At 36.9% G+C, this 27,986-nt stretch overlaps 1 protein-coding gene across 3 annotated transcripts in view; it reads right to left on the bottom strand.

The window, feature by feature from the left end:
- Positions 1-27,986, bottom strand: part of CPED1 (cadherin like and PC-esterase domain containing 1) — a 433,414-nt gene that overhangs the window by 271,454 nt on the left and 133,974 nt on the right. For all 3 annotated transcript variants that reach the window (XM_069087089.1, XM_069087090.1, XM_069087091.1), the window contains 2 exons: positions 14,460-14,607; positions 11,880-12,048 (listed from right to left, as the gene is read on the bottom strand). In XM_069087089.1, coding sequence (XP_068943190.1) covers positions 11,880-12,048; positions 14,460-14,607 — 317 coding nt within the window. The remainder of the gene's footprint in view (positions 1-11,879; positions 12,049-14,459; positions 14,608-27,986) is intronic.

The raw sequence follows: 27,986 nt of genomic DNA, 5'->3' as shown, positions 1-27,986 counted from the left end.
GGTCACTGTCTCAAGCTTTGGGATCCTTCACATTGCTGTTTTCACAACTAGCTTGGGGAGTGAGGGGAGAGGTCTGTAAGTTTTCAGTGCTTCCAAGGTTGTGTGACCAGGAGAAAGGTGCAGTTGCTACTCTCCTGGTCTTCATTCTGGTTCTTACCCAAGAAGGGACCACAACCACTAGTGTTCCTTTCTATGCTGGAACTGTGACCCAGAATTGGGTAACAGTCAATGGAATTGTGAAATGGCACCTATTTCTGCACCCAGTGCCTGTATAGGGGTCCTGTGTCATTCCTTTCTGATCAAACATCCAAACCCCTTAGTGCTTCTAGACAGCAAGAGTTCCCAGTCCTACTGCTCCTGTGACTGTCACATTGCCTCTAAGGCCTATGGATGGTGTTGCCACTGCCCTGAGCTTCCAGCCAGCCTCTACCCTAGTAACCCATGCCTCTTCTTCCAACCTTTTAAGGAAAAATGTCTCATCCTAATCTTTTGTTGGTTATGCTACTTCAGAATCCAATTTGATGAATTATTTTAAAGTTGTTAGAGGGGAGTTTGGGGAGAGTTTGACTAAAATGCTCTGTCTATTCCATCATCTTGGCTCTGACTCCAAGATGGCTCTGCCATCTTGATTCTGCTTCTATCATTGAATTTCTTACAACGCTAATTACTGTTAGAGGGGGGGAAAAAAACCCTTGAATTGAGGAAGTTCAGGTAATCATCAGAATGAATTTAGCCTAGTTGAAAAATCTCTGAATACATATTGGTCTCTTTACGGTTCTTCCTATCACTAATTTCTTCTTTCTATAATCCAGGTACTCTTAACCAGGAAGTCTATGACCTTGATGTGTGTGTGTGTGTGTGTGTGTGTATAAAATTTATTTCCCTTGTAATCTCACGTATTTTTATGCATTTAAAAAATATTATTCTGAGAAGGGATCCATGACACAAAAAATTTGTGAATCCCTGATACAACCCAACTTCCATGCCATATTTATCTTCCCATTCATAGCATCATGTTATTCTCCTGCTCAAAAATCCTCAAGGGCTCCTTGTTAATAAGTTATATTTAACTCCCTAGATTTCTCTGAACAATCTGACTCTAGCCTACCTTTCCAGGTGCACATCTCATTACTTCTACTCACAATCTCTATGCTCCAGTGAAACTACTCACTGTCCACTAAAAAAAAACAACAAAACACCCTTGTGACTCTGATTTTGATGTTTATCATGTCTGGAACACCCTTCTACTTTCCTTCCACACACATATCTGCCTGTTAACATCCTATTCATTCCTCAAGGCCCTGGTTCCTTGCTACATCCCCAGTGAATGGAAAGAATGCTGGACTTGGAGTCTGCAGACATAACTTCGAACCTGGTTCTAACACTTAGCTCTTTGACCATACAAATCACTTAACCTCTCTGAGCTTCCGTTTCTTTCATTCTAAAGTGAGAGGGTTGAGCTAAATGATCTTGAAGATCCTTTCAAGGTTTAACTCCTATGAGTCTATAAGCTTTCACTGATTTTCTACCTCCTCCACTCCCCATAACCAGTTGAAAGTCATCCCTATCTCATCTAAATTCTCATGGCAGTTGGCATTCTTCTTAGGCATTTATCATAATCTAATTTGTTTTTTACTTATCAGTGACTGTGTTTTATCTCCCCTTCTAGATTATAAATTCCTTGAGAACAGGACTCTCTTATTTATCTTTGTATCTTTCCAAGCTCCTGGCACAGTGCACTGCACACAGTATATGGTTTGTTGAAAGAATAAATGGATGAATGAATGAACTTAAAATTGAATTCAACTATTATCTAGGTAGGAATCCTTTCTCAAAACCGAGGGGAAAGTGAGACTATTGGAAAATTTAAGTAAAATTTCTTTTTTACCTGAAAAATAGAGCCTATTTTTTGCAAAAGACGAGCTTAACAATTTTTTCATTATTTTGTAGTGGTGGAATCATCGATTCTCTGACCTTTTATATCTCTCTGCCCTAGATACTTTATCCACTAAAGAAATAATAAGAGATGCCAAAAATGTAAAGATTATCATACTTAGAAGGATTCATTCTTCTGTGGATATTTAAAATCTACTCAGGTGGTTTGAAATATGGCTGAAATTATTCTCTCTATCCCCTTACCCCCTACCCTGTGCTCATCATTCACTCTTAATGCTTCCTTCATTTCTTTAAAACTGAGAGCATGGAGGTGAAAAGCAAACCAAGAAAGACTCTCTTCTATGCAAAAGCAGAAAGAAAAATAACTGACATAGATTAATTTACAATCACTTATCTAAGCCCCAAGGGCTTAAGGAATTGTAGATTCCAGCTGTTGGAAAGGGCAACATTTCTTCCTGGGCAGTCAACTCTGATACTTTCACACTCTTACAAAAAATTAGCCAATAGAGTTGACTAATAACATATTTTGACTAAAGGAAGAACACAAAAATAGCATTAAGTCATTACCTCTCTAGGCACAGTAGGATATGGAAGGAGTTAATTATCTTACCCTAGGTGACCACTAAATCCTTGAGTATCAGCCAACTACATTTTTTGGGGAGCAAGTGTAATTAACATTTATAAGCTAGCTTGTCTATTTGCTTATCTTTGGAAGGGTAAAATTAGTCACAGAAATGCATTAATTAAGGTTATAGTTTTACATTAGCTATAATCAAGAGTAGGTTTAAACTGAGGTCTCACTTTGCAAACCTCTTACTACATGTCAGTAAAAGAAAATGTTCCTGAATGTTATAGATGGCCCAACCTTGAGGCCCCTCATCCAGCAACTCTGCCACATTGGTGGGGATGTATGTAGAAATTTCTTTGTAGAAACTGTGTTAATAAAGAAATGTGAGAGGATACTTCCAATCTACCTCTTTGTGGGAGTGGGAGATCCACAGGTATTGCATGTTGCATGTGTTCAGGCTTTTTCAACATATTATTCAGTTGTGCTGATTCTTTTCTTTTTTTGTATTTTAAAATACTTTTTATTATATGGGATGGCTCTCTGGGAGAAGAAGGGGGAGGCATAAGGAGAATAACAATAATACTGTGAAAAATAAAAACTCATTTGAAAAAAAGAAACTGTGTTAAGTCTAAATCCAATTCCCCAGTGACTAAGCTCATATCTCAGATAGTAAGCCCTCCCAAAGTGTTGAGGGAAAATGTTGTATTTCTCTTTTGCTATTTCCTAGAAGTAAAAACCCCTGTGTAAAACTAATTGATGTTAGTTGTCTATATGGAACTGGGGGGTTAATTATGGGTAAGTTAACAGTGAAGTGGGGGAAGAACATGGGAATGGGGACTCAGGCTGATAGCATTAGAGAAAAGCATTCCCAGCCTCTCAGAGATACCCCTAGAAACCTGAAGAGAAATGTAGCCAGATTTACTCTGGAAGAGTGAGACTAGAACAATATACACTCATTTTCTATTGGAGAGCTGCCCTAAATATTTTAACAAAATTCTAGTTTTTATTAAGGGACAAAGTTTTAATAACAATAGAGTAGAATGTAAACAATTTGAAGAATGTAAACAATTTGAGGTCAGGTACTCCCTTTTGTTTTTTGCTTTTGCAACAGTGCTTTGACCATAGTTGATTCTTAGGGAAAGAACCACTACTTGTATAACAAAATTATCAAAAATGAATGATATGAAATGATAATGATCAATCTTGACCCCAAAGTAGAGATATGAAGAGGCAACTCCTCTACCCCTCACTTCTTTTCAGAGATGGAGAACACTCAATATAAGTATGGATGGGGACATTGAGTATAACGTCAGACTTTTTGATAGGATATTGATTAGTGTGGCTCAACTTATTTTCTTCCTTTAAAAAAAATTCTTATTATAAAGAATGTCTCCCTGAAATGGGGTGAGGGAGAAAGATACAGTGGGAAATACAGGTGACATAAAAGTAAAATACATCAATAAAATTTTATTTTAAATAATAAAGTAAATGCTTGTTGAATTAAAATGAATTGAATTCTTACTTTAATATTTCAAAAGGCCTTTGCTATAGTGGATATGAGTTCTTTTTTTCAAATTCCAGATAGGTCTTCTTCTCTACCCTTAGCAGATGGTCCTCTTGAGTTGCTCTAGCCAAAATGGTGACACTCTTCTCTACATTTTAACAGACAGATAGACAGTGTGCCACAGGCCATAAGTGGAGTCATTCCAGCTAAATGGAATCTGCTGGAGCTTGCATTCCACAGGGGTAGCTATCAACAACCTCTTAAACAATAAACTGCAAACTATTAAAGACTATATGAAAGTTTCCCCCAGATCACTAATAATGAGAAATGAAAATGAAAACAACTCTGAGGTTTCACCTCATATCCAGCAAATTGGCAATAACAAAGATAGAAGCAGTAAATGTTGGCAGGGTTGTTGAAAGATAGACACAGTGCAGATGGAATTGTGCATTTGTCCAACCATTCTGGAAAGTAATTTGGAATTATGCTAACAAAGTGACTAAAATACCCATAGCTTCTGAACCAGATATCCCATTGCTGAGCGTATACCCCAAACTCAAAGATTTTGGAGGAAAAGAAAAGGTAAGATAAAGATAAAAAGTTTAAAAATACCAAAATAATAATTATAGCACTTTTTGTAGTATCAAATAACTGGAAACAAAGTAAATCCTCATTGATTAAAGAATAGCCAAATAAGCTACAGTATGCAAATATAAGAGGATACCACTATGCCATAAGAAATGATGACTATGAAGAATACAGAGAAACATAGAAAGATTATTTTAAGTGATACTAAGTGAAGAAAACAAAACCAAAAGTACAACATACACAATGACTACAACATTTTAAATTAAAAGAAGAAATAAAAACTGAATGCTATATGATTATAATCTCTAAACTTGGTAGCAAACAAGAGATATAAGAACATCTATCCATCCCTTCTTTGTTGAGGTGGGAAACTGTGGGTCTGCAATACTATTCATAATGTTAGATTTGGTTGTGTTTAGTCAGTTTTGCTATACTGTATTTTTCTCCTTGTTAGAGTCTGTTATAGTGATGACTCTGCGGGAGGGGAAGGAATATTTTTTAAAATATAAGTGAAACAAACATAGTGATTTTTAAACCTTTGGGTAATTTCCATGCCTTTGTGATGTATCAAGACAGGAATTTAATGATCATTTATGGCTTATTTGCAAAGAAACAATAAAGCAATATCCTTCAGAATGGACCAGGAGCCTCATTAATAAAGCAAAAATCTGCTAATAGTCAATCTTTACTTATGTACAATAACCTAAGTTCGGGGGTTAGCAATACATAACACATACAACATCCTTATTGGCAGCATGTATGGAAATTATTCATGTATACCAAAACAGGCCTTATGACACTTAAAAGCATAACATTTTAAAATAATCTACCTTTTGGATATCAAGATAATATGTGGTAATACTAATAGCAGCAATACCCTCTTATAATACCTATTTATAGTATGTTCACATCATTTTGGTTTCCTATTGATGACCCTGTGAGAAAGACATGACCTGCATAATTTCCCCATTTTTCAGAAGGTGAAACAGAGATGTTGGGTGGTTGTGTGGGTTACATGACTAACCCATGGCAGAAATAAGAGGTGCAACTAGCACTCATTTTCATTTCTAGTGCTGTCTCTACTGCAGTACCACCAACTTGGACTGATTAGCTAAGTGGTACCTTGCCAACATCTAATTTGTATGTACTTTAGGATTTTAATTGATATAAATCATCCTAGATACATATATTTATATACACTGTGTTAATTTAAAATCATACTTTTAAATGAACACACTGATTGTAGTCTATGGTTAAATTCAAATATGTGTAGGTTCAGTTATGTATGTGTGTACATATACACACATATGTATACATACAAATATATGTACATATACATATATATTTTTTTATCAACCCTTCTCATAGACCCTGGGGATCATAGTTTTATTCGCATTCTTTCTATAGCTGGTATAAATCTCTTGTGCCTACTAATGGACCAGATGCTCAGTGAGTTAGTACCAGGTCTACAGCTTCAGCCTTATAATGAAGATCAAAGAATAAGCACTTACTGGGAAAAGAACCCAGAGTGAAAATTTAGCCTTGTTTTAGATGATGCTATTTATTGTCAATCTGGGAAGACATGTGAGCTAGGTCACCTAATATCATCAAGGGCATTGCAAAAACTGATAATAAAGAAACTAACTTTACATCAGATTTTCAAAACTAAAAAGGGATTCAGAGCTTCTTGGAAAGGGGCCTCATAAATGATAATGTTTCCCTATTTGCCACCTGTAGTTCTCTCTTTTCTGTGCAGGGATACTGGTTTCATTGACAGGAGTGGGAGTATAAGCACTGGAGATGGAAGACTGGCCCCCTGACAGCCTTGCAGCAGTAGCTGAATACTGGTGATTTATGACTTCAGGGCAAGCAGAAGGACTGTTTTAACTTAGGTTTCAGTTAGAGAAGCTTCTTACAGACATCAACCTGCAGGAAAAGCTGCAATTTCTTGTGATTTCCTTCTTTCTGGGCTCTGTGAATATATTGGGGAAATGCAGGTAATAGTCTCCATCTACTGCATTTAACAGAAACACACTTCAAAATCACTGCAAAATAGTACATTTGATTTAGAAACAGTGAAAGGAAAAAAAGAAAGTCAAGTAATTTTGGGGCACAGTTGGATTCTTTTTAAAAAATCATCCCCATAGAACTTTTTGAATAATTAATGCCCACAAACCAAATCCAGTACAGAAAAAAGAGCCCTGGGTCTGGAAAACAGGAGACCTGGGTTCTAGTGCCAACTCCTCCTTTAAATAGATAATGCAGCCTCAAGCAACTCACATAGCCTGATCTCCTTATTTTAAAAATGTGGTAACTTTCCTTGAAAATCTCTGTTTCCTTCCATTGCTTACATTCTGTGACTCAAAAATGCCATCGGATAAATGTCATATTCGCAAAGAATTCCTTTGGATTGTCTCTCTAATGGACAAATTAAGCCTGTGTCTAGGTTCCTTGCAGTAGAAATCTGAAATCATTCCAGCTATAATTTTGAGGCAAAGTAATCAACTCTACTCACATTGACCAGATAGCCCATCCATTGCGGGAGGTGACAAAAGTGGACTTTTCATTAGACATTTATTCATTTTCCAGTGAACAAAGGGCAAAGAGGCTCTGCTTTCTGGCATTTTTGCTGAAGGGCACAGAGTTTAAGACTATGATACTAGCTGCAGTGCTTCTCTTTCATTCAGATTTTCACTGACATTTATATGGGACCACTAGTCCCACTTAATATGAAGTGGTGCTCCAAAGATTCCAGCTTGGATCCAAGAACCCTCAAGTGCCTACTTTGATTATAACCCTTGGACGACCTTTATTCAAATAGTTAAAAGTAGCCTTTGGGATGATTCTGCTGCTGTAGCAGCAATAGAAATGAAATAACCTGAATATTCTGTTTTGGAAAATAAGCTTTTTTCATCTGATTCTTGAATAAATAATATAAAAATGGAGTCATCATAGCCACCACTGAAATGATATAGCATCCTTTCTAACCTCAAAGAAACTCAAAAAAGACATATGTTTTAATATCATATTATAAGCTACAGTAAGCATGCTCTAATACATAGCTTTTGCTTTAATTCTGTTTTTTTACATTAATATGACCTTCAGAAAATAGCTAACTCTCAAATTCTTAGTCCTTTTCATTTTATATACATAGGATGTTGGGTTTAGAGTATTTTTTAAGCATTTAGTTAAATGTAGTCCTTTTCCCTATTATTTTCCAAATTTATATTTAAATTCACATCACTGTACCAATAATTCTTCCTATTTTCCCAACTCCCACTAAAGCTTTAGAAGATAAAGTATCACAGCAGCAGACCTGATTGGAAATAAATGAGCTCATAGTTATATCTGTTATTGCTTTCATTCCTCCTTCAGCTGCCAGAATGCTCTATAAATGGCCAATGATAACCTACCTAGCAGGCTTGCCTCAGTGCACACAGCACATAAACCCCTACTGATCTGACTAGTAACCTGGACCTTTGAATTCAGGACTCATTAGAGAAGGGGATAAAGTCACAAACCAAACTGCTATAAACTTAAATAGTAATGGCATCGCTCATTATTGCAGGGTTTTATATATACTCAGGGTCAAATCATCTTCCTCAAATCATAACAACTGCATTTACTAAAATCCGGATATAAGCTGGTTGGCCTAAGAGAAGTGTATTAGTCTTGCCTCCAAACACCAGTGTTTCAAAAAGGTTTCTGCTACATTTTTTTTCACCTGAAGGTACCCAGCAGAAGCACAGTTTGGAAGGAAGAATGGGTGATTTAAATGAGACCAAGTAAAAGCTAGTATTCTAGCAGAAGCAATAAATAGTGAAGTGTGAATGAAATATTTCCTCATATGCTAGAAGCCTATCTACAGCATCAAGTAGGATTCTGGCATTTTAAGGAAATAATTGCCCTCTTGTTCATTTACTATTGAAGCCTGCTGTCTGCAGTCTCCCTTCGACAGCAGGCTTACTGTAATGTACAGGAAATGTCAGCCTAGCCCTGGAAAATACAAATCCCAAAGTGAGGAAAGGAATGAGGAGATTTGCATAATTTTCTGTACCACCACTACATCTGGCACTTGTCCCACAGGTACTAAAAAATGATGAATAAGAAACAATGTAGTGAATAAAGAATGAACATCTAAGGGGAACCACAATATCAAAACCTGTCTATACTTTTGTTTCCTCTTAAAGGAATGGATCCACAAAATTCTCTGCTTTTTGCCTTGTTTTTATAGACAACAAAGTAAAAGAAAAGCATTAAGGAAAGCAGAAGTAAGGATAAAAAACAAGATACAAATTACCAACTGTGACTCCTTAAAAGACTAGCTGGGAAAAAATTACACAAAAAGATTTCCAACCTGGGGAAGGAATGGAGGACGCTATTAGACTCCATTCTTCCACTGAAAATGAAAAGAAAACATTTCTATTATTGGAGGCATCCATAGCTCCCTTTAAAAGGAAACCAAATTATGATTCCTGGGCCATCAATGTAAACACCAGCAAAGCTAGCCTTTCAGAAGAAATGCTCTAGATCTGCTTACTTTAAAATTTCGAAAGTTTTGGACTGAAGACTTAAAATTTAAACATAGTCAATTCACTGCCTTGAGACAGAGACAACCATACACTCTTCATTTTCTATCCCTCATGTTCAGTAGCCTCACTTGTGTGGAATCCATAGCCCCCTTTTATCTATTAAACATATCTCCATTAAACCTCGTTTTCAGTTGAGGTAATCTGGTTTATTCTGAGTCTAAATAATTATTGAATAGTTATTTCCTCCTTGAAAACATTTCCATCCTCTTCAAAATTATGGCAAATTATGTTAATAATTTAGGAAATCAAGTCAAGTCAATTGAACATTTATTAAACATTAGTCTGGGGCAGGGCACTTGATACTTCAAGTGGATCTGTGATCTCATCAATGTGGATTACCCTCCTACTGTGCAAAATGCAACCTATTCAATGAATACCCATCTTGAATAGCTATGATTCATGTCCACCAACAAATTCAGCAAAAGACATCCATCAAGACTTCTGAGGGATATCTTTATATTATACTGACTTCTTCAGGATACAAATGAAGTAAGTATTCCATCAGTGCATTAGTCATCCCTCATCCCTACTGTGGGCTACCTTTTGTTCCAGTCACACATTTCTCTGAGGTCATATTTATGACACTTTCTGCATAATGCCTAATTCAAAATGTATTGTAGTCTGATCATGCTCACCATGCACCGCTATTGCCCTTTCAACTTTAGTTCCTTGGTGATTGTAGTACTCTATGACTAGCAGACATATATTATGTTTGAGAGAAACTGGGTCCTAAAAAAGTAATACAATAGTCCCAAAACATTACTCTCTACTTTCTTTCTCCATTTAATTATGGTACCAGTTCATGAAATGTCTCTTTGTCTATCTATATATCTATACTATACCTATATCTAGGGCAACTGGGTGGTACAGCATATAGAATACTGGGCTTGGAGTCGGGAAGACCTGAGTCCAAATTCAGACTCAGACACTTTCTACTTGTGTGACCCTGAGAAAATCACTTTTCCTCAGTTCCTGATCTGTAAAATGAGCTGGAGAAGAGAGAAATGGCAAACTACTCCAGTATTTCTGCTAAGAAAACCCCGAAAGGGGTCAAGAAGGGGTGGAAATGACTAAAAAATGATTAAACAACAATAAACAAAAGACTTCTATCTATTAATGTACATTTATATCTCTATATCTATAGATATGCATATTTATATCATAGATATATCTATATCTCAAGAGTTCTGTGTATTTAGATAGATGGATAGATAGATAGATAATTCTCTCTCTCCTTCCCCCATATGTGAAGACAAGATTTATAAATTATCCATCCAGGTAAATATTATAATCTAGACAAGTATTCATCATCCAATTGGCTTGATTAATCCAAACGTTTTGTATAGCCATGAATCTCATATAGGCAGCTATGTTATATTCTAGGACTTTAAACAATAAATTCAATATAATCCCCCCAAAAAGCATCACCAGTGAGGGTTCTCACAAAATACTGGAAATTTTATTTTAACTTGGACTTCACATTAGACCTCTTCCATAACAGTAGGGAGTATCTTTGGTGAGTGTTCATCTTCCAGTTTTATTATTGGTTCAATATTAACACTCAGAGCTTCAAGGAACAAAGTTATTTATATTGCTACATCTTTGACCCAGCAATATCACGATGAGACCTATACACCAAAGACATCAAAGAGAAAGGAAATAAAGCCATGTGTACAAAATAATTATAGCAGTTACTTTTGTGGTGGTAAAGGACTTGAAATCAAGAGAATTTCTATCAATTGGGGAATGACTGAACATCTTTCAAGGAATCATGTATAAATTTGGCATTTTTATGGGAAATGTCTTATTGAAGAAAAGCCCACAGGTGGGATTTCACTCTACAAAATTCAATACCTTTTTATAGTCAACAAAGTGTATACATAGTGAGATTTTTCATTTTCTACACTTTTCAGTCAATTGTGTTATGATAAAGATATGGTTTACTGTGGAATATCACCCATGAAAGCCTGCTTATTTCCTTTTAATAGTTCACTCAAGAATGTCATCAATAGAGTGTAGAGTATTATCTTACAATTTTTTGTAAAGTAATCATAGTCATTGACATTTTCTTTGATACCTTTTAAAGTAATAGTGTCAGAGATTTTCCTATACTTTTGGCATTATTTAATACATCTTAAGCTCAGATTCCACAATATTCTCAAAATTATGTTTTGAGGACCCTCTTGTCTAGCTACTTTTTCCATCTTTGTTTTCTTCAGGAACACTATCACTTCCTCGGATAGCATATGGGGTACTAGTTTAGAGTTTACATTTGTAAAGACACTACCATGTATTTAATGTTCCATGCATGTTTTAAAACTCTCAATTATAACAATACAGTCACTATGTTTCCTACTGAGCAGGCTAAAAGAGTTGATAAAGGGAAACTAATTCTACTTTTATTTTGCTATATTGATGACCACTCATTTAATAAATATTAGCACTATGACTAAGAAGTAGTTTCTGTGACAGGTCAAAAATTTGAACTAAAATAATGAGTTTAGGGAAAAAATAAATATAGCGCTACTAGTCCCTATTGAATGACACTTTCCAGGCTATTTCTGAACATGATCTCTGGTTCTATTAAATGAAAATCTCTGCTTGCAGCAATAGAAAGACTGATTCTCTGTTCAATGGGAATTGATAATCATAAAGGTCAGAGAAAGGTCATTCAAATAGCTTTACTTTTGTTCAGTTCACTTTGCATAAACATCTTTAATAAAAGTGTTACCTTAACAGTAAAACGTTTTTTCTTGGGTGGATTCCAAATAGTACCAGTTGAATGAATGAAGGCTCGCAGAGGTGTTAAAGATGTCACCAACACATATGCTTTAATGATCACAGACAAGTCTTTGGCTTTGAAAAGCTGCTTATGTGTCACGGGGGCTGGTGTTTGATTCCTGAAAAGCAAGAATAATAAATTCAACTTTTGATTATGTAGAGGCTGATTAGCAATTTGTAAATTGATTTGGGCTCTTAACCCCCTTCTTTCTTTCAACCAGAGTCTAGCTATTAGCAATGCTGGTGCTTGTTAGCACCATCACCAGAGGGTATACAGTGACAGACAGAGGAGACAAACTTTCCTCAGCTTTTCTACAGATGATAAATTTGATAAAAATGATGTGACAAGGTATGTCTGTGTTTAAATAAAATTTGAGAAATATCTTTAGATTTCAATTATCTATACTATACCCAGGGCTTATAGAACTGTGTATCTCCTTTGACCCAGCAATACAACTATTATGTCTGTTATCCCAAAGAGATCAAAGAAAAAGAAGACCTATATGTAGCAAAATACAGCACTTCTTTTTTAACATTTAATTTAATTTTTTCTCAATTATGTACAAACAAAAAAACTTTAATATTCATTTTAAAAAATTTAATTCTAAATTCTCTCCTTCACTTCCTCCCTTGTCCCCTTCTTGAGAAGGTAAGCAATTTGAAAAAGTGGCTATATTATTTTTGTGGTGGCAAAGAATTATAAATTGAGGGGATGCCCATCAATTGGGCAATGACTGAACAAATTGTGGTATATGATTGTGATGGAATGCTATTGTGCCATAAGAAATGAGGAGCAGGGGAGGCTAAGTGGTGCAGTAAATAGAGCACCGGCCCTGGAGTCAGGAAGACCTGAGTTCAAATCCGACCTCAGACACTTAACACTTACTAGCTGTGTGACCTTGGGTAAGTTACTTAACCCCAATTACCCTGCCCTCCCCCTTCCAAAAAGCATCTATCTTGGTTACAAATAAAATATTAAAAAAAAAGAAATGAGGAGCAGGACAGTTTCAGAAAACCTGGCAAAACTTACGTGAATTGATGTAAAATAAAGTAAGTAAAACCAGAAGAACATTGTATGCAGTAATAGCAGTATAATGATGATCAAATGTGAACCAATTATCTGCTCTAATCAATAGCTGAGACAACTCCAAGGGACTCAGGATGATGTTACCTGCCTCCAGAGAGAGAACTGATGAACTCTGAGATCAGAGTGGAGCATTTTGTTTTTCACTTCCTTTATTTTTCTTGCTTTTTTTGCAACATGCCTAATATGGAAATATGTTTTACATGACTTCAAATGAAGAATGAAATCATATTTTTTGCCTTCTCAATGGGTGGAAAAGGGGCCAGAGGGAAGGAGAGAATGTGGATCTTAAAATAAAAAAAAATTGCTAAAAATAAATAAAAGAAACACTTTAAAAAATTTCAATTATCCACTCAAACTATAAAACCAGGATTGAGATTACATATCACATAAGAAGTGATGAATATTTCCAGGTCATTTAGTATGCCTTCCAGGAAAATAATTCTTATTTACATATATGTGTACTATGTAGATGTATATATGTTCTCTAATATATATATTCTCTTCCTTTGTCTCTGGCCCTCTGTCTCTCTCTGGTTTCCTCAGGTCAGCAAGTAATTTCCTGACTATTCACTAGCTAAATCCATCAGTAGAAACATCCAATATCTCAAGGCAATTAAGTTGGTTCAATGCATACAATATTTTAAAAATTTAATTTTCTTTGTCAAAAGAAAATAGCATACAAGTTTAATGGTATTTGAGAAAAAGAAATATGCAATCCTCATAATATGTTCTCAAAAGAAGTGTAAATCCAATAAACTACTTTTTCTGTACTGATAAAAAAAAATGAAATTGCCCACTGCCCTTATTTTAAAATGAGCAGTTTAAAGTCTAGAACAGAATACTGTTCTAGTCCTGTAAGCACATGGCTACTTAGTGAATACAAGTTAGTGTTGCAATGGTGCTTAATGATGATTTAAAAAAAAAAGGTAAGTGCTTCTAAGTCTTGGATAAGAATTTGAGTCTTTTTTACTCTAGAGAGAACTGTAAGTTGCCATCTTTCCTTGTAGTATTTAAAGGAGTATTTTTCTATGACATGCTTTGAAAACTGTAATGTTTGATATCCCTGTGAACATCATTATCGCCATGATATCTTATATGTCACCGCTAGGCTTAGACAAAGGTAACTGTACATGTCATTTGACTATATAATCAGAGGGATTTTTAATGTAGTTTTCAAATATAGTTTGAAAATTTTAAATTCAGCTTCCTTGAAGGTATCTGATTGATCAGGAGCCTGGTTAACCTCAAAGATTACCCTATGATAGATGAGCTTCAAAGAAAAACCAAAGATGGCATCTTCTTTCAAGTACTCAGTACCTGAAAAGTTTAAGTAATGAAATAAATTCATATCAAGCATGTCAACTCTCCAAATCCACGATGTGTTTTCCTCCTTCCTTCTTCTATTTAGGGGTTGGACCCCAAAATCCAGGATAATGAACTTACAGCTGATGAGGCCAGTTCCAAAAGGGCCTTAGCGGTCCAGGGTGTTTCCCACGAGAGTTCTCTGTCATTGAAGGTTGGTTTGAAGTGCTCAGTTTTACCTGTGTGTGCTCTCTCAAACATACAGAAGGAACAACTGGAAGATTCAACTCTGAAAAGATTCAAAGGAGCAAAAGACAATTATCCTACTGTTTCACTTAGGAGCTGCTTCCTCCATACCCCCACCCCTGACTGGAGAGAAGCTATGTCAACCTACACAGAATAACACCGAAATATAGAATCTTATTTGCAACTGCATCTGAAGCACTTAATCAACAAGCAATGATTTAGAGCTCATAATGCACCAGGTACTATGCGATGTGCTGAGGATACCAAGACAAAGGTGAAACAATCTTTCTCCTTAAGGAAGTTACAGTCTAGACAATGGTTTACTGGAGGTGGAACATATTCCAGGTATCTAACATGTGGTTGTTCAGTTGTGTCTGACTCTCCATGACCCCATTTGGGGTTTTCTGGGCAAAGATACTGGAGTGATTTGCCATTTCCTTCTCCAGCTCATTTTACAGATGTGGAAACTGAGGCAAACAGGGTTAAATGACTTGCCCACGGTCACACAGCTAGTCAGTGTCTGAGGCCAGACTTGAACTCAGGAAGATATGTCCTCCTGACTCCAAACTTAGCACTCTAACCACTGTGTCATCTAGCTGCCTATAACAATACATAATACACAATGAGGATGGTGGGGAAACCTTGATTTTACAACACAGTAAAATAAGCAATTAAATATTTGTAATAATGATCAATCAAATCTGGCCTCAGACACTTACTGACTGTGTGACCCTGGGCAAATCACTTAATCTTATTTGCCTCAGGTTCCTCATCTGTAAAATGAACTGGAGAAGTAAATGGCAAATCACTCCAATAGCCTTTCCAAGAAAACTCCATGAACAGCATTGATATGCTATGGTCCATGAGGTCACAAAGAGTAGGACACAACTGAAGAACTACAACAATCAATGCCTTAACTTCAGTGACACAAATCACCCTTAACCCAATTTATCCCCAAGAAAGTTAGGAAAGGAGACCTGTAGTAGAGGAAGACTGCCTACTGCATGTTAGCCACATAGAAGTCTCAAGTCAGTTTCTTTTTTGCATCATCATGTAGTCCAAATAACATTATCCTGGGAATCTTGAGGCACCAATTCTAGCCCCAGTTCTCTAAGTTCCATCTCAATCAACAAACATTTATTAAAGGCTCACGAGGTGCCAGTGACTCTGCTAAACACTGGGGATGTGAATGAAATTGCAAATCAAGAACAAAGATAACTTCTCCCTTCAAGGAGGTTACATTCTACATAACCTGGGCCAAATAATTTCTCTTTTCTAGGACTGTTACAAGACTAGACAAAATACTCTCTAATGTCCTGATCAGCTCTGACATTCTCTGACTCTAAATAATGTGTTTCCTATACCACTATTCTGAAATACTCATTGGCCCTAGTAATGTTATAACACGATGTTATTATTATTTTTTTAATCCAACAGTTTTATTGAACTCTCAAAACAGAGAAAAGCCCTTAAGTGATTTTCCCTCTTGTGTCATTCTCATTAATGGTGACATAGTCTCGCTTAAAACACTTCAGACTCTTAAGTAATAGTCAGGAGGAGTCAAGCTGTTCACAGTATTCCCATATCTCATTATTTAGCACAGTGTGATCCAACTCAGAAAAAGTAGCCCATTTTATAAGGTTCCTTTTTAATGAAGAATTGCTTTATTCAAATATACCAAAATAAAAGAATCCTTCAAATTGTACTGTTTGGGGAAGATTACAGATAAGGAGGCATATTAAGTTAGCCTCCTTGCTCAGAAATCAGAAGAGACAAAGAATTGAAATACCCATGTATTCCTCTTATTTTTAAAGCAAAGATAGAAATGGGATAATTGCTTACTAATTAACTGGTGTAATCCAAATAGAAAGCTTCAGTAAGAGGGAGGGGGAAATTCCAAGCAAGCTCATAGTCATTTCAATGTTAAACTTGTTCAATTTAGCTGATCAAGATGGTTCAAGATTTTTTTTAAAATCAAATCCATGAATGTATGGTATCATAGAGTGAGAATTTTCTCCACCAAATGGTAACCCATCTATGATGCAATAGAAAAGTTTAAGGAAATTGTTCTGAGTCACACAGTAAATTCCAACAGCAGAATTTTAATCCAGGTCTTCCTGACTCCATGTCCAGGGATTTTATCAACTGTACTGCAATGCATCTAATTAAAAACTGATCAACCCACAAACATTTATTAAGCACCTTAGGAATACAAAAAAAAAAAGTAAAAGGCAATTCCTGCCCTCAAGGAACTTACAATCTAATGGGGGAGAATGAAGAACTGTATACAAAGCAAGTTATACACCAGATAGAGGGGAAATAATTAACAATACTAAGGTATTAGAATTAAAAGGGGCTAGGTAAGGCTTCTAGTAACAGATAGGACTTTAGTTGGGTCTTAAAAGAAGGCAGGAGGTCAGTAGGCAGAGAGAAGGAAAAGCATTCTTATGCCCAGAACTGAGAAATAGAGTAACTTATTGGCAAAATAGCCAGTCCAGTGTCACTGAATTTAAGACTATGTAGTGAGGAAAAAGATATAAGAACACTGGAAGAGTGGGAGGGGGTTAGGGTATGAAGGACTTTGAATGTCAAACAGAGTATTTTGTATTTGCTCCTGGAAGGCAAAAGGAAGTCACTGGAGTTTATTGATTAGGCAGGGGTAGGAATATGGGGGAGTGGGTATGGAAGCTAGGTATGGCTGACAGGATCAGACCTTTGCTTTAGGAAAAGAATTTTGGTGGCTGAATGGAGGAAGGATTAGAGTGGGGAGAGACTTGAGGCAGGCAGACCCATAAGCAAGGTATTGTACTATTCCAGACCTAAAGAGATGAGATTTTGCCCTTGTGTTTGTCCTTTGTTTTCAAAGAGGACCATGACAGGAAAATAATGACATGACTTGCAGTAGACTGTGAATTTAGTGAGGGAGGGCTGTGACATGACTTAAGTGGGTATATGTAAGAAGAGATTACCATAAAATGATGAGGTATAGGGTTATGGGTGCTCTAGACCCCAAAATACCAACACACCAGGTCCTGCTGAATGAATTTGACTCAAGTCTTCTCTCAGCCAAAGAAAAGCAAAGTTTATTAAAAGTTCACTTGCATTGGATGCAGAGGAAGTCTGTGCTAGAAAATTCTATGGCACTGTCACACCACATGGTGTGAGATGGAGTCTTATATACAGAAGCTTGTAGGAGGAATCTAGGGGTGGTCTAGAGGAAGAGTTTGGGGAGGGTCTTCAGGAGAAGTCAGATGAGGTCAATGAGTGATTAAGGGTGGGAAGTTGTTTGAAGGTACCTGGAGACTACAGACAATGGTGGGCTAGGCCAGTTCGAGGGTGGATTGATATTTTGATAGGCTCAAGGGTGGGAAGTAGATGGACAAAGAAGGGCTAGGCTAGTAACAGAGGTTTAGGCCCAACCACAATGTAAGTCTTATGGCCTCATGCAAATGCCTCATCATATCAGAGCCCAAGGGGGTTTCCCAGAGCCTGTACCTCATCATGTATATAGGAGAGATGTTGCAAAGGAGGAATAGATATGGCTTGACAACAGAGTGAGAGATAGCAAGGGATTGTTAATTCCACTTTGGACATATTGAATTTAAGATGTCTACTGATTGAGTAAAGTAGATTTGGAGTCAAAAGATCTGTGTCTGGACAAGTCATTTAATCTCATTGAGCCTCAGTTTCTCCATCTATAAAATGGGGAGAATAATAGTACCTACCTCACAGGGTGTAATATAATACCAAGCAAAGGCAACTTCCCAGGTTCAAAATACCAGCATAGGTGCTCTCTATTTTATTCAGTAACAAACCCAGAACAGAGAAGATCAAAACATGACATCATTCCAAATACAGCATTTACTAAGTGTGATTAAATAATCTCCAAGGACTACCCCACCCCAGGACCTTCCAATCATTCAATCAATTACAAAGTCTCTGTTCTAAATACTTCTCCACCCCTAGGCTATACCTTCATTTAGTTCACCACAAAGCCCCTCTTCTCAAATGGAGATTAGTTTCCAAACATAAGGTCAAAAGTTCCCCACCCCTGGATCACAATTGAATCTACCCCAGAGTTACATCAAGTTTAAACACAGCACTTAATACCCAAATGGAGCTCTTTTCTTCATCTTGACACGAGGCAAGTTCTCAGCAATCTTAGTTCCTGGGGAGACAAGGCTTAGCAAAGCCACAAGATACATTGCCAGTCCCTTCATGAATTTATCCTCTGTCTGTAGAACAGTCCTAGAACCCCTGAACACATTAGCAAAGCCCTCTCCCAGGATTTCTGTAAACATACAACCAGAAAATCCTTCTTCAGGGCTTCTGAACCAACAGAAAGGCTCCCAGACCCCTGCAACAACAGCACTGTTCTTCACCAGTGGACAGTATTCACTCTGTCTGCAGGACAGTCTCCAGACCCCTGCAACAACAGCACTGTCCCTCACCAGTGGACAGTATTCACTCTCTGTCTGCAGGACAGTCTCAGGGCTTCTTAACCAAATGCCAGGTTCCAGGACTTCTTCAACAGGACAGTCTTTCACCAGTGGACAAATCTGGCAAAATAACATCAAAACAGACAGACAAAGTACCAGCAAAACAGCCATGTCTCCTCAGTCCTTGGCAGCTCAGGGGGCAGGTCTCAAAAGTCCAGGGCAATTCAAAGCGGCCACCAGCAATTCTCTTAGCCTCTCTCTCTCCCCACGAGGTGCTGCTTTTCCAAAAAAAAGATCTTCTGACTCTCTCTAGTGTCTCTCCAAATCTACATCACCAGCTCCTCCCAGTTCAGGACTTTCTTTTCACATCAAAAAGTCCATCCCACAAGTGGGATTAACAAGCTCTGGGTTTTAATACAATCAATTTGAAAACCAAGCCCAATACAGGGGAATCTCCACATTCCATTACTATCACACAGGGCTGTTATTAGAATCAAATCAGATAATATGTGTGAAATTCTTTGCAAAAACAAAAAGTTCTATGTAAATGTCAGCTATTATCATTATTCATTTTGTATGATTAATTTTTTAATATCAATTTGTTGTACACATACATCAGCAATGGTAGACCACTTTAAACTGATTCCAGGCATTTATATCAGCCATATAGTTATTGCCTCCTAATTAAAGCTGAAACTATTAAGATTATAAAATTCACTGATGAATAACAGGTAATAGCTACTAAAGCTAACCAAGCAATGAGGCATTGATTAGATTACAGCTTGTCATCAAAACAGACTATAAATGGAAAGTTGAATGTATAGAAGTCACATACATTGACCATGGAAAGAATTTCATAAATATTTAACAGTGAATGAACTTAGATGAACTGTTTGACCAAATCAGTGTCTTAACCAATTTAGGGAAGCAAACTGAGAATATATGTCCAATGAATAATTTTACTTACTTTCCTCTCATCAATTGATCAATCAATCATAAGCATATATTAAGTACCTACTCTATGCCAGGCACTGTGAAAAGTTCAATTAGATTGTATGACTATTAATAAATTTCCAATACAGATAAATTGCTAAGAACGTGTTTAGAACACCAGAAAATGCTCCTGAAATGGGAGCTAATGTAATCAAATGTTAATTTAAAAAAATAAAGAAATCATATATATTGAGTTTTTAAAACCACTCTTTAAAATAAATAGAGATTCCATATATTCTTGACATCCTATTATGTAATTGTAAACCCGAGAGGAACTTTAAAACTGCCTTTCTTTCATCTCTACTTGTAATGGTAATTAATTTGGTGACCTTTTCTTGTATTGGCAAGTAAGCAGGTACTTAGCATATAGTAACTAAGCAAACCTCTGTGAAAGAAACAGAAGGTATGAACCCCTGTTCCTGACATAACAGGAAGGTGTTGGCTGAAACAGGAAGCTAATGCTGTGTGTATATAAGGAAAAGCCCCAGGAAGGGACAGTCAGAATTTCTTGGATCAGCATCTGGAGGCAGAGCAGCTGCAGAAGAGAAATGAGAATGGAGAACTGAGACAGAATTTCCTGAGAACTTGTGGTGGCAGAGCTTTTTCTGAAGAGGAGCCCAGGAGCTCCTTCCCTTTCCCTCCTCCCCGCCCCCCGCCCCAGGCTGGATAAGGTGATTCTGATTTTTTGAATGAGTTGCAGAAGACTGAGGAAGCATGACCAGGATGCAGGGACTTCGTCTGTTTGTGCCTTGGCTGAGCCTTGAATTCCCAGGAACAGAAATTGTGAAGAATTTGAGATGGACTGACCCCTGTGAACTTCAGTGTGGAGCAGGACCTATCTGGAAAGCTGGACAAGGAACTGGGAGCTGTCTGCCTTTGAATACAAGTGACTGGTGGATTCAGGTAGGAGTTGCCTGCCTTGAGTCAAGATGAAAAGACCTCTCCATGGGAACTGAGTAGTGATGAAATTGTAGTTTACTAGTGACCTAGGGATGGAGGGTTTGTATATTTTCTAATGATTATACTTAGTGATTAATGATACTTAGTAATTGACTGCTGAATAAGTGACTGATTGAGTTAACTTAGTGTGCCCCATCAGTGGAAGACTTTGACTATTGTACTTTGAGATGATTGTATTTTGTTCAAAAGATTGTGGCCACTATGGTGGAAAATATGTGGCCATTTTAATGATAATCTGTTGTGAATACTATGTTGTGATTTTCTGTGATATGTTGTAATATTGTGAATGCTGTACCTTGATTTTCTGTGAATGTTTTACCTTAATTTACTGCTGAATAAATAGAGCATTCACTATACTGTGTAATCAGAACCTTAAAAGCTATTCAACATAGCATTCTTCTGCAAAGCTGATAATGCATGGCATTACACTACCCTATTATGCTAAGATCTTGCAGATACAACTAGAAGGGAGTAACAAAGACCTGGGTTCAAATCCTACCTTTGGCAGAGGGTAGTGGGATGTAAATTCTGGACTTATTTCACAGTACTGGCCTTTCCTTTATTAGTGTGTCTTTTTAATTGATGTTTGTCCTTTCTGTGGTGACTGGGCTCACAATCACAAAAACATGGAAAATATGATTTCTTTTGAATTAATACTGAGGGAATTTTATTATTCATTCCTATTAAACTGCCAGTTATTATTTTATTTGTCCCATATCCTTCTTCTACATCTGGTATTTGACAGTCTGTTCCAAAAACAGTAAATGTATGTGTTGAAAGACCCGAGTCCATAATTTGAAATAAAAATGAGCACCTCTACTAGAGAAATGCCTTTAAAGCACACTATTCTGTTTTTAAACCATTCTTTGGAGTTTTAGCAAGGCAATTTAAACCCTGTTCACTTTAGCTAAACCTGTTCTGTTCTACATAGGGGTCTATATCAAAACTAAGTTTCCAGAAAATTCATCAAAGGACTGAGAATGTTTTGGGGGAGGGGTATTTCAATATTTCTTTTGCTCATAAAGAAAGCTACTTTTGGATGCCAGATACACACAGCACAAAATGAAGACAACAATTAACCTATAGGATCAAATTATAGAAATGTAGCCAGATAATTTAAGACCCACTCTTGGACTTAAATCCTTCAATGTAATTCATTACTAGTTCTCCATTACTCCTTTCTAATGATATTATATACTGTTTTATATTTTACAGAACTTTCCTAGCAGCAAAGTTATAAGGTGTATATAGTATATGAACATCTGGAGTGAAGGTATCTCTAGATTTTCACATCACACATTTCTTTTGAGCTACGGCAATTCTGCTTTGCTCATAGAACACAGGGTCTTCTTTGATGTTGGCACACCATGCTGGATGGTCCTATGCCAGTGTCTATCATGATTCACAATCAATTCCAAAGTTCTTAAGAGAGACCTTGAGAGTGTTCTTGTATCACTTCTGACCTCCATGTGAGTACATCTCATTTATCCCCATTCAATTGATTTGAAAACTGAGACCCAAAAAGTCCAACTTCACAGGGTAAGGAATTGACAGAACTAGGACGAACCCAGACATTCTGATATCAAGTCTATTCCATTTTCCCACTCTACCATGCCTGTTCTTTTATTAAAAAATTTAATACTAGCTAAAGATTCAGTCCCTATAGGTATGTGGAATAGAACAATTGAAAATATTATTTATCTCCTAATCAAGCAAGTAAAAATTCTCCTTTATGTTTAATATTTTTCCAGTTACATGTAAGAACAATTTTTAAAATTCATTTTTAAAAATTTTGATTTCTTTACCCTCTGAACCAGCAATACCACTTCTAGGGCTGTATCCCAAAGAGATCATACAAGTGGTAAAAGGACCTGTATGTAAAGAAATATTTATAGCATCTCTTTTTGTGGTGGCAAAGAATTGAAAATCAAGGGAATGCCCATCAATTGGGGAATGGCTGAACAAGCTGTGGTATATGAATGCAACAGAATACTACTGTGCAATAAGAAATGAGGAGCAGACAGACTTCATACCTGGAGACCCTTATGTAAACTGATGCTGAGTGAGGAGAGCAGAACCAGGGGAACTTTGTACACAATTACAGACACATCGCATCTGTGATGACTAACTTTGATAGACTGGGCTCATCTCAGCAATGCAACGTTATGAGACAAATCCAAAAGACTCACGTCCAGAGAAAAGAACTGCAGAGTCTGGATGCAGATTGAAACAAACTACTCACTCGCTCTTTTGTGTTTTGTTTTGTTCCTTCTTTCTCGTTCACTCCACTGGTTATAACTCTTTTTTACAACTTGACTAATGTTTAATGCAAAGGTATTTGTAGAACCTATATCAAATAGAATGCCGCCTTGGGGGAGAAGGGAAGAGGGAGAAAATTTGGAACTCAAGGGACTGCAGAATTGAATGTTGTAAACTAAAAGTAAATAAATAAATAATTTTTGAGTTCCAGATTCTCTTGTTCCCTCCCTTTAAGCCCCCCTCATTGAGAAGTCAAGCAATTTGATACAGGTTATACATGTGCACTCATGGAAAACATTTCCATGTTAAGTCATGTTGTGAAAGAAAACACAGACAAAAAAACAAACAAGAAAAATTTTTAAAAGTTTGTTTTTCTAAATCATGCTTCATTCTACATTCCAACTCCATCAGTTCTTTCTCATAAAAAATGGGTAGTATTTTTCATCATAAATATTGTTGAGAATAGCTAAATTATTCACAGTTGATACAATATTGTTGTTACTAGGTATGATAGTCTCCTGGTTCTGCTCAATTCATTTTGTATCAGTTCATGTAAGTCTATTTTTTTTTTTCTGAGAGCATCCTGCTTTTCATTTCTTACAGTACAACAATATTCCATCATAATCACATGCCACAATTTGCTCAGCCATTCCCCAACTGATGGGTATCCCTTCAATTCCCAATTCTTTGCCACCACAAAAAGAGTTGCTATAAATATTTTTGTACATATAGGTCATTTTTCTTTTTTTTTATTATTTAATCTATTTAGGTCACAAACCTAGTAGTGGTTGGTTGGTTGGTGTCCTTTGTTCTCAAAGACCAAAAATGACATCACTATATTGGGGGTCAGGATCCATTGTGTCTGACTATGGCTGATCAGACCAGTAAGAACTCAGAAGACTCTATCTACTACAGGTCAGGCATGAATAGGTCATAAGAACATCTGGAGTGAAGGTATCTCTAGATTTTCACATCACACATTTCTTTTGAGCTACGGCAATTCTGCTTTGCTCATAGAACACAGGGTCTTCTTTGATGTTGGCACACCATGCTGGATGGTCCTATGCCAGTGTCTATCATGATTCACAATCAATTCCAAAGTTCTTAAGAGAGACCTTGAGAGTGTTCTTGTATCACTTCTGACCTCCATGTGAGTACTTGCCTTATGTGATTTCTCTGTAAAATAGTCTTTTAGGCAAACATGCTTTTGGCATTCAAACAACATGGCCAGCCCACTGAAGTTGCAGTCTCTGCAGTAGAAGTTTGAATGCTTGCAGTTCAGCTCAAGAAAGAACCTCAGTGTCTGGTACTAAGGTATCAGATAAAGATAAGTCCTTCCAGGTGATCTTCAGAATCAGAATTTTCCTGACAATTAAATAGAAATTATTCAGTTTCCTGGCATGGTGCTGGTATGCTGTCCAAGTTTCACAAGCATACAACAATGTGGTCATTGACTCTGTAGACTTTCAGTTTGATAGGCAGCCTAATGCCTCTTCTCTCCCATGCTTTCTTTTGGAGCCTCCCAAACTGAGTTACCTAGAACAATACATGTTAATCTCTCTCTCTCTCTCTCTCTCTCTCTCTCTAAATAAAGTCACGCTCTCCAGACTCATTAGCGTTTTGTTTCTGACTACAACCTCTCTCAATCCATCTCCCCTTCTATCTGCTCCTCTCTCTTCTCTTATGTACATTCCCTTCTATTTTCCTGTGGCGTTCTCTAGATCTCTCTCTCTCTTTCTCCTTTCACCCTCTCCATCCTCAAAAGCGTTTTGTTTCTGACTACAACCTCTCTCAATCCATCTTCCCTTCTATCTGCTCCCTGCCCTTCTCTTATGTACATTCCCTTCTATTTTCCTGTGGGGTAAGATAGATCTCTATACCAAAGTCAATGTGTATGCTATTCCTCTTTTGAGCCAATTCCAATGAGAGTCAAATTCAAGTTGTCCTCCTCCTCTAACTCTGCCCCCCCACTCTTTTCACACCTCTTTTAAGTGAGATAATTCTACCTCTCCCCTTTCCCTTCTCCCAATGCATTCTTCTTTCTCACCCCTTAATTTTGTTTTTCTTTTAAATATCATCCCACCATATTAATTTCACACCTATGCTCTCTGTCTATATATACTTCTAACTATCTTAATAATGAAAAAGTTCTTAGGAGTTACAAGTATCATCTTCCCATATAGGAATATAACCAGCTTAACCTTATGAGTTCTCTTTCCTATTTACCTTTTTATGCTTCTCTTGAGTCTTTCATTTTAAAGTCAAATTTTCTATTAAGTTATGGTCTTTTCATCAGGAAAGCTGGAAAGACCTCTATTTTATTGGCTATCCATTTTCTCCCCTGAAGGATTATACTCAGTTTTTTGGGGTAGAAGATTCTTGGTTGTAATCCTACTCCCTTTGCCCTGAGGAAAATTATATTCCAAGTCCTCTGATCCTTTACCATAAATCCTGCTAAATCTTGTGTTATCCTGACTATGGCTCCACAACATGTGAATCATTTCTTCTGGCTGCTTGCAATATTTTCTTCTTGACTTGGGGACTCTGAAATTTGGCTATCATATTCCTGGGAATTTTCATTTTGAGAACCCTATCAGGAGGTTTGTTTCACTGATTTGATTGTTTCACTGATTGTAGAGTATAAGGACAATATTCCTTGATAATTTCTTGAAAGATGGAAGTCTAGGGTCTTTTTTGATCATAGCCTTCAGATTGTCCAATAATTCTTAAATTATCTCTCCTGGATCTATTTTTCCAGGTCAGTTATTTTCCCAATGAGATATTTTACATTTTCTTCTATTTTTTCATTCTTTTTTATTTTGTTTTATTGTTTCTTGATGTCTCATGGATTCATTAGCTTCCATTTGCTCAATCCCAATTTATAAGGAATTATTTTCCTCAGTAACCTTCTGTACTGCCTTTTCTATCCGGCCAATTCTGCTTTTTAAGTAGTTCTTCTTTTCATTTACTTTTTGTATATCTTTTGCCATTTGGACAATTTTGCTTTTTAAGATATTCTTCTCTTCAGTGGATTTTTGTGGCTCTTTTACAATTTGATCTACTCTGTTTTTTAAGGTCTTCTTTTCTTCAGTATTTTAGCTATTGACTCTTTTTTCATTATTTTCTTGTATCACTCTCATTTCTTTCCCCATTTTTCTCTACCTCCTTATTTGATATTTTAAATCTTTTTTTTTGAGCTCTTCCAAGAATTTGGGGGGGGGGGAGGGGGACAGAAACCAATTTACATTTTTCTTTGAGGCTTTGCTTGTTGTCTACTGAGTTTCTGTTTAGATCTTTCCTGTCACCACAGTAACTTTCTATGGTCACATTCTTTTGTATTGTTTGCTCATTTTCCCAAACTATTTCTTGACTTTTAACTCCATGCTAAAATGGGACTCTGCTTCCAGGGTGGAGGGGCACTGTCCCAAGATTCAGGATTTTTGTAAAGCTGTCTTCAGTGCTATTTCTGGAGGTCTATAAATTTTTAGTTGTTCTAAGGTGGTATGATCTAAGAAGTGTTTTTACTACTCTCCTATCATGTGAGTGGCCACCAGCACTCCTTTCCACCCTGTAACTATAACTAGGATCCTTTCTCCCCTGTAACTGCAAGTGCTTGTGTGCTAAAGCTTCTCCTCACCCTTGGGTTGAGTCCCAGTATTACAATCTGGATATACATATGGCAATGCAACAGAGTCCTGCACCTGGTGCCAGCAAAAGGAACCTTGTAATCTCCTTTTGACCAGCTGTCTAATCCCCTGTCTGTGGACTGAGAACTCTGAAAGCTGCTACCACCAATTCAGTTGCCCCAAGGCCTGCTCCCAGCTTGCCCGAGTGTTGCCTATGCAGCATTCCACTTTCACCCTGGAGCAATAGACCTTTCCTGCCAACTTTCTCAATTGTCTTGAGCCAGAAAATTATTTCAACCCATTCTTTTGTGGATTCTGCCACTCCAGAATTCATTTTAAGACACTATTTAAAGTTGTTTGGAGGGGAATTTGAGAGATCTCAGGTGAGTCCCTACCTCTTCTCTTACACTTTGACACTGACCTCCAAGCAAAAATTATTTTCTCAGACTCTGACAGTATTATCCATGTGGATTTGATAGCAATAGCAGTTTTTTTCTCTCCAAAATATCCTTGTGAAATTTTTTTTTTCTTTATACATGCATTACTACCAAAGTCAATATAGTATAGCTTTATTTTAGGAAAACAATTTGCAAATTTTAGATACCTATAGGAATGCTGGCTATTCATATTTTTGGAGAGGTGCATTTTGGAGAGGAGCATAACAGGCTTTAATGCATCACAAACAAGGAATTATAAATCATCTCTGTAAAATATATCAAAGACATTTTTGACTCATGGGTAAAATGATTTGATTTAAGTGAGACAGAGTTAAACAAAATCATCAGCCTCTTTCAGTCACCAGTGCCCAGTGGCACAACAAAAGTCAATACAACTGGTGATGGCTCTGAATGCAGCAGATGACCTTGGCATCTTTGGTTTCTAACCAAGCTCTAAGAGATACACAGCACCTGCTTCTGCCTCCTTTATGGCCTGTTGAAACAAACTATTCACATCCACCTATACTGCTGGAAGTCTTCATACCTGGGGTAGACAACCTTTAACTCATGGACAGGTTTGAGGCCTGTAATTTAGCCGCAACCTGGTCTAGCCCATCTGCTGATTTTACCAGGGTATGACTGACTGCTGTACATCCTACAGCTTCTTCTTCTTCTTCTTCTTCTTCTTCTTCTTCTTCTTCTTCTTCT

The sequence above is a fragment of the Petaurus breviceps genome, unplaced genomic scaffold, assembly GCF_028583685.1.
Source record: "Petaurus breviceps papuanus isolate PSGF00001 unplaced genomic scaffold, PetGlider_PUasm1.0 181, whole genome shotgun sequence".
Lineage (NCBI taxonomy): Eukaryota > Metazoa > Chordata > Mammalia > Diprotodontia > Petauridae > Petaurus > Petaurus breviceps.
Note: the sequence above shows the minus strand (reverse complement) of the source record. Positions and strands in the feature narration are given on the sequence as shown.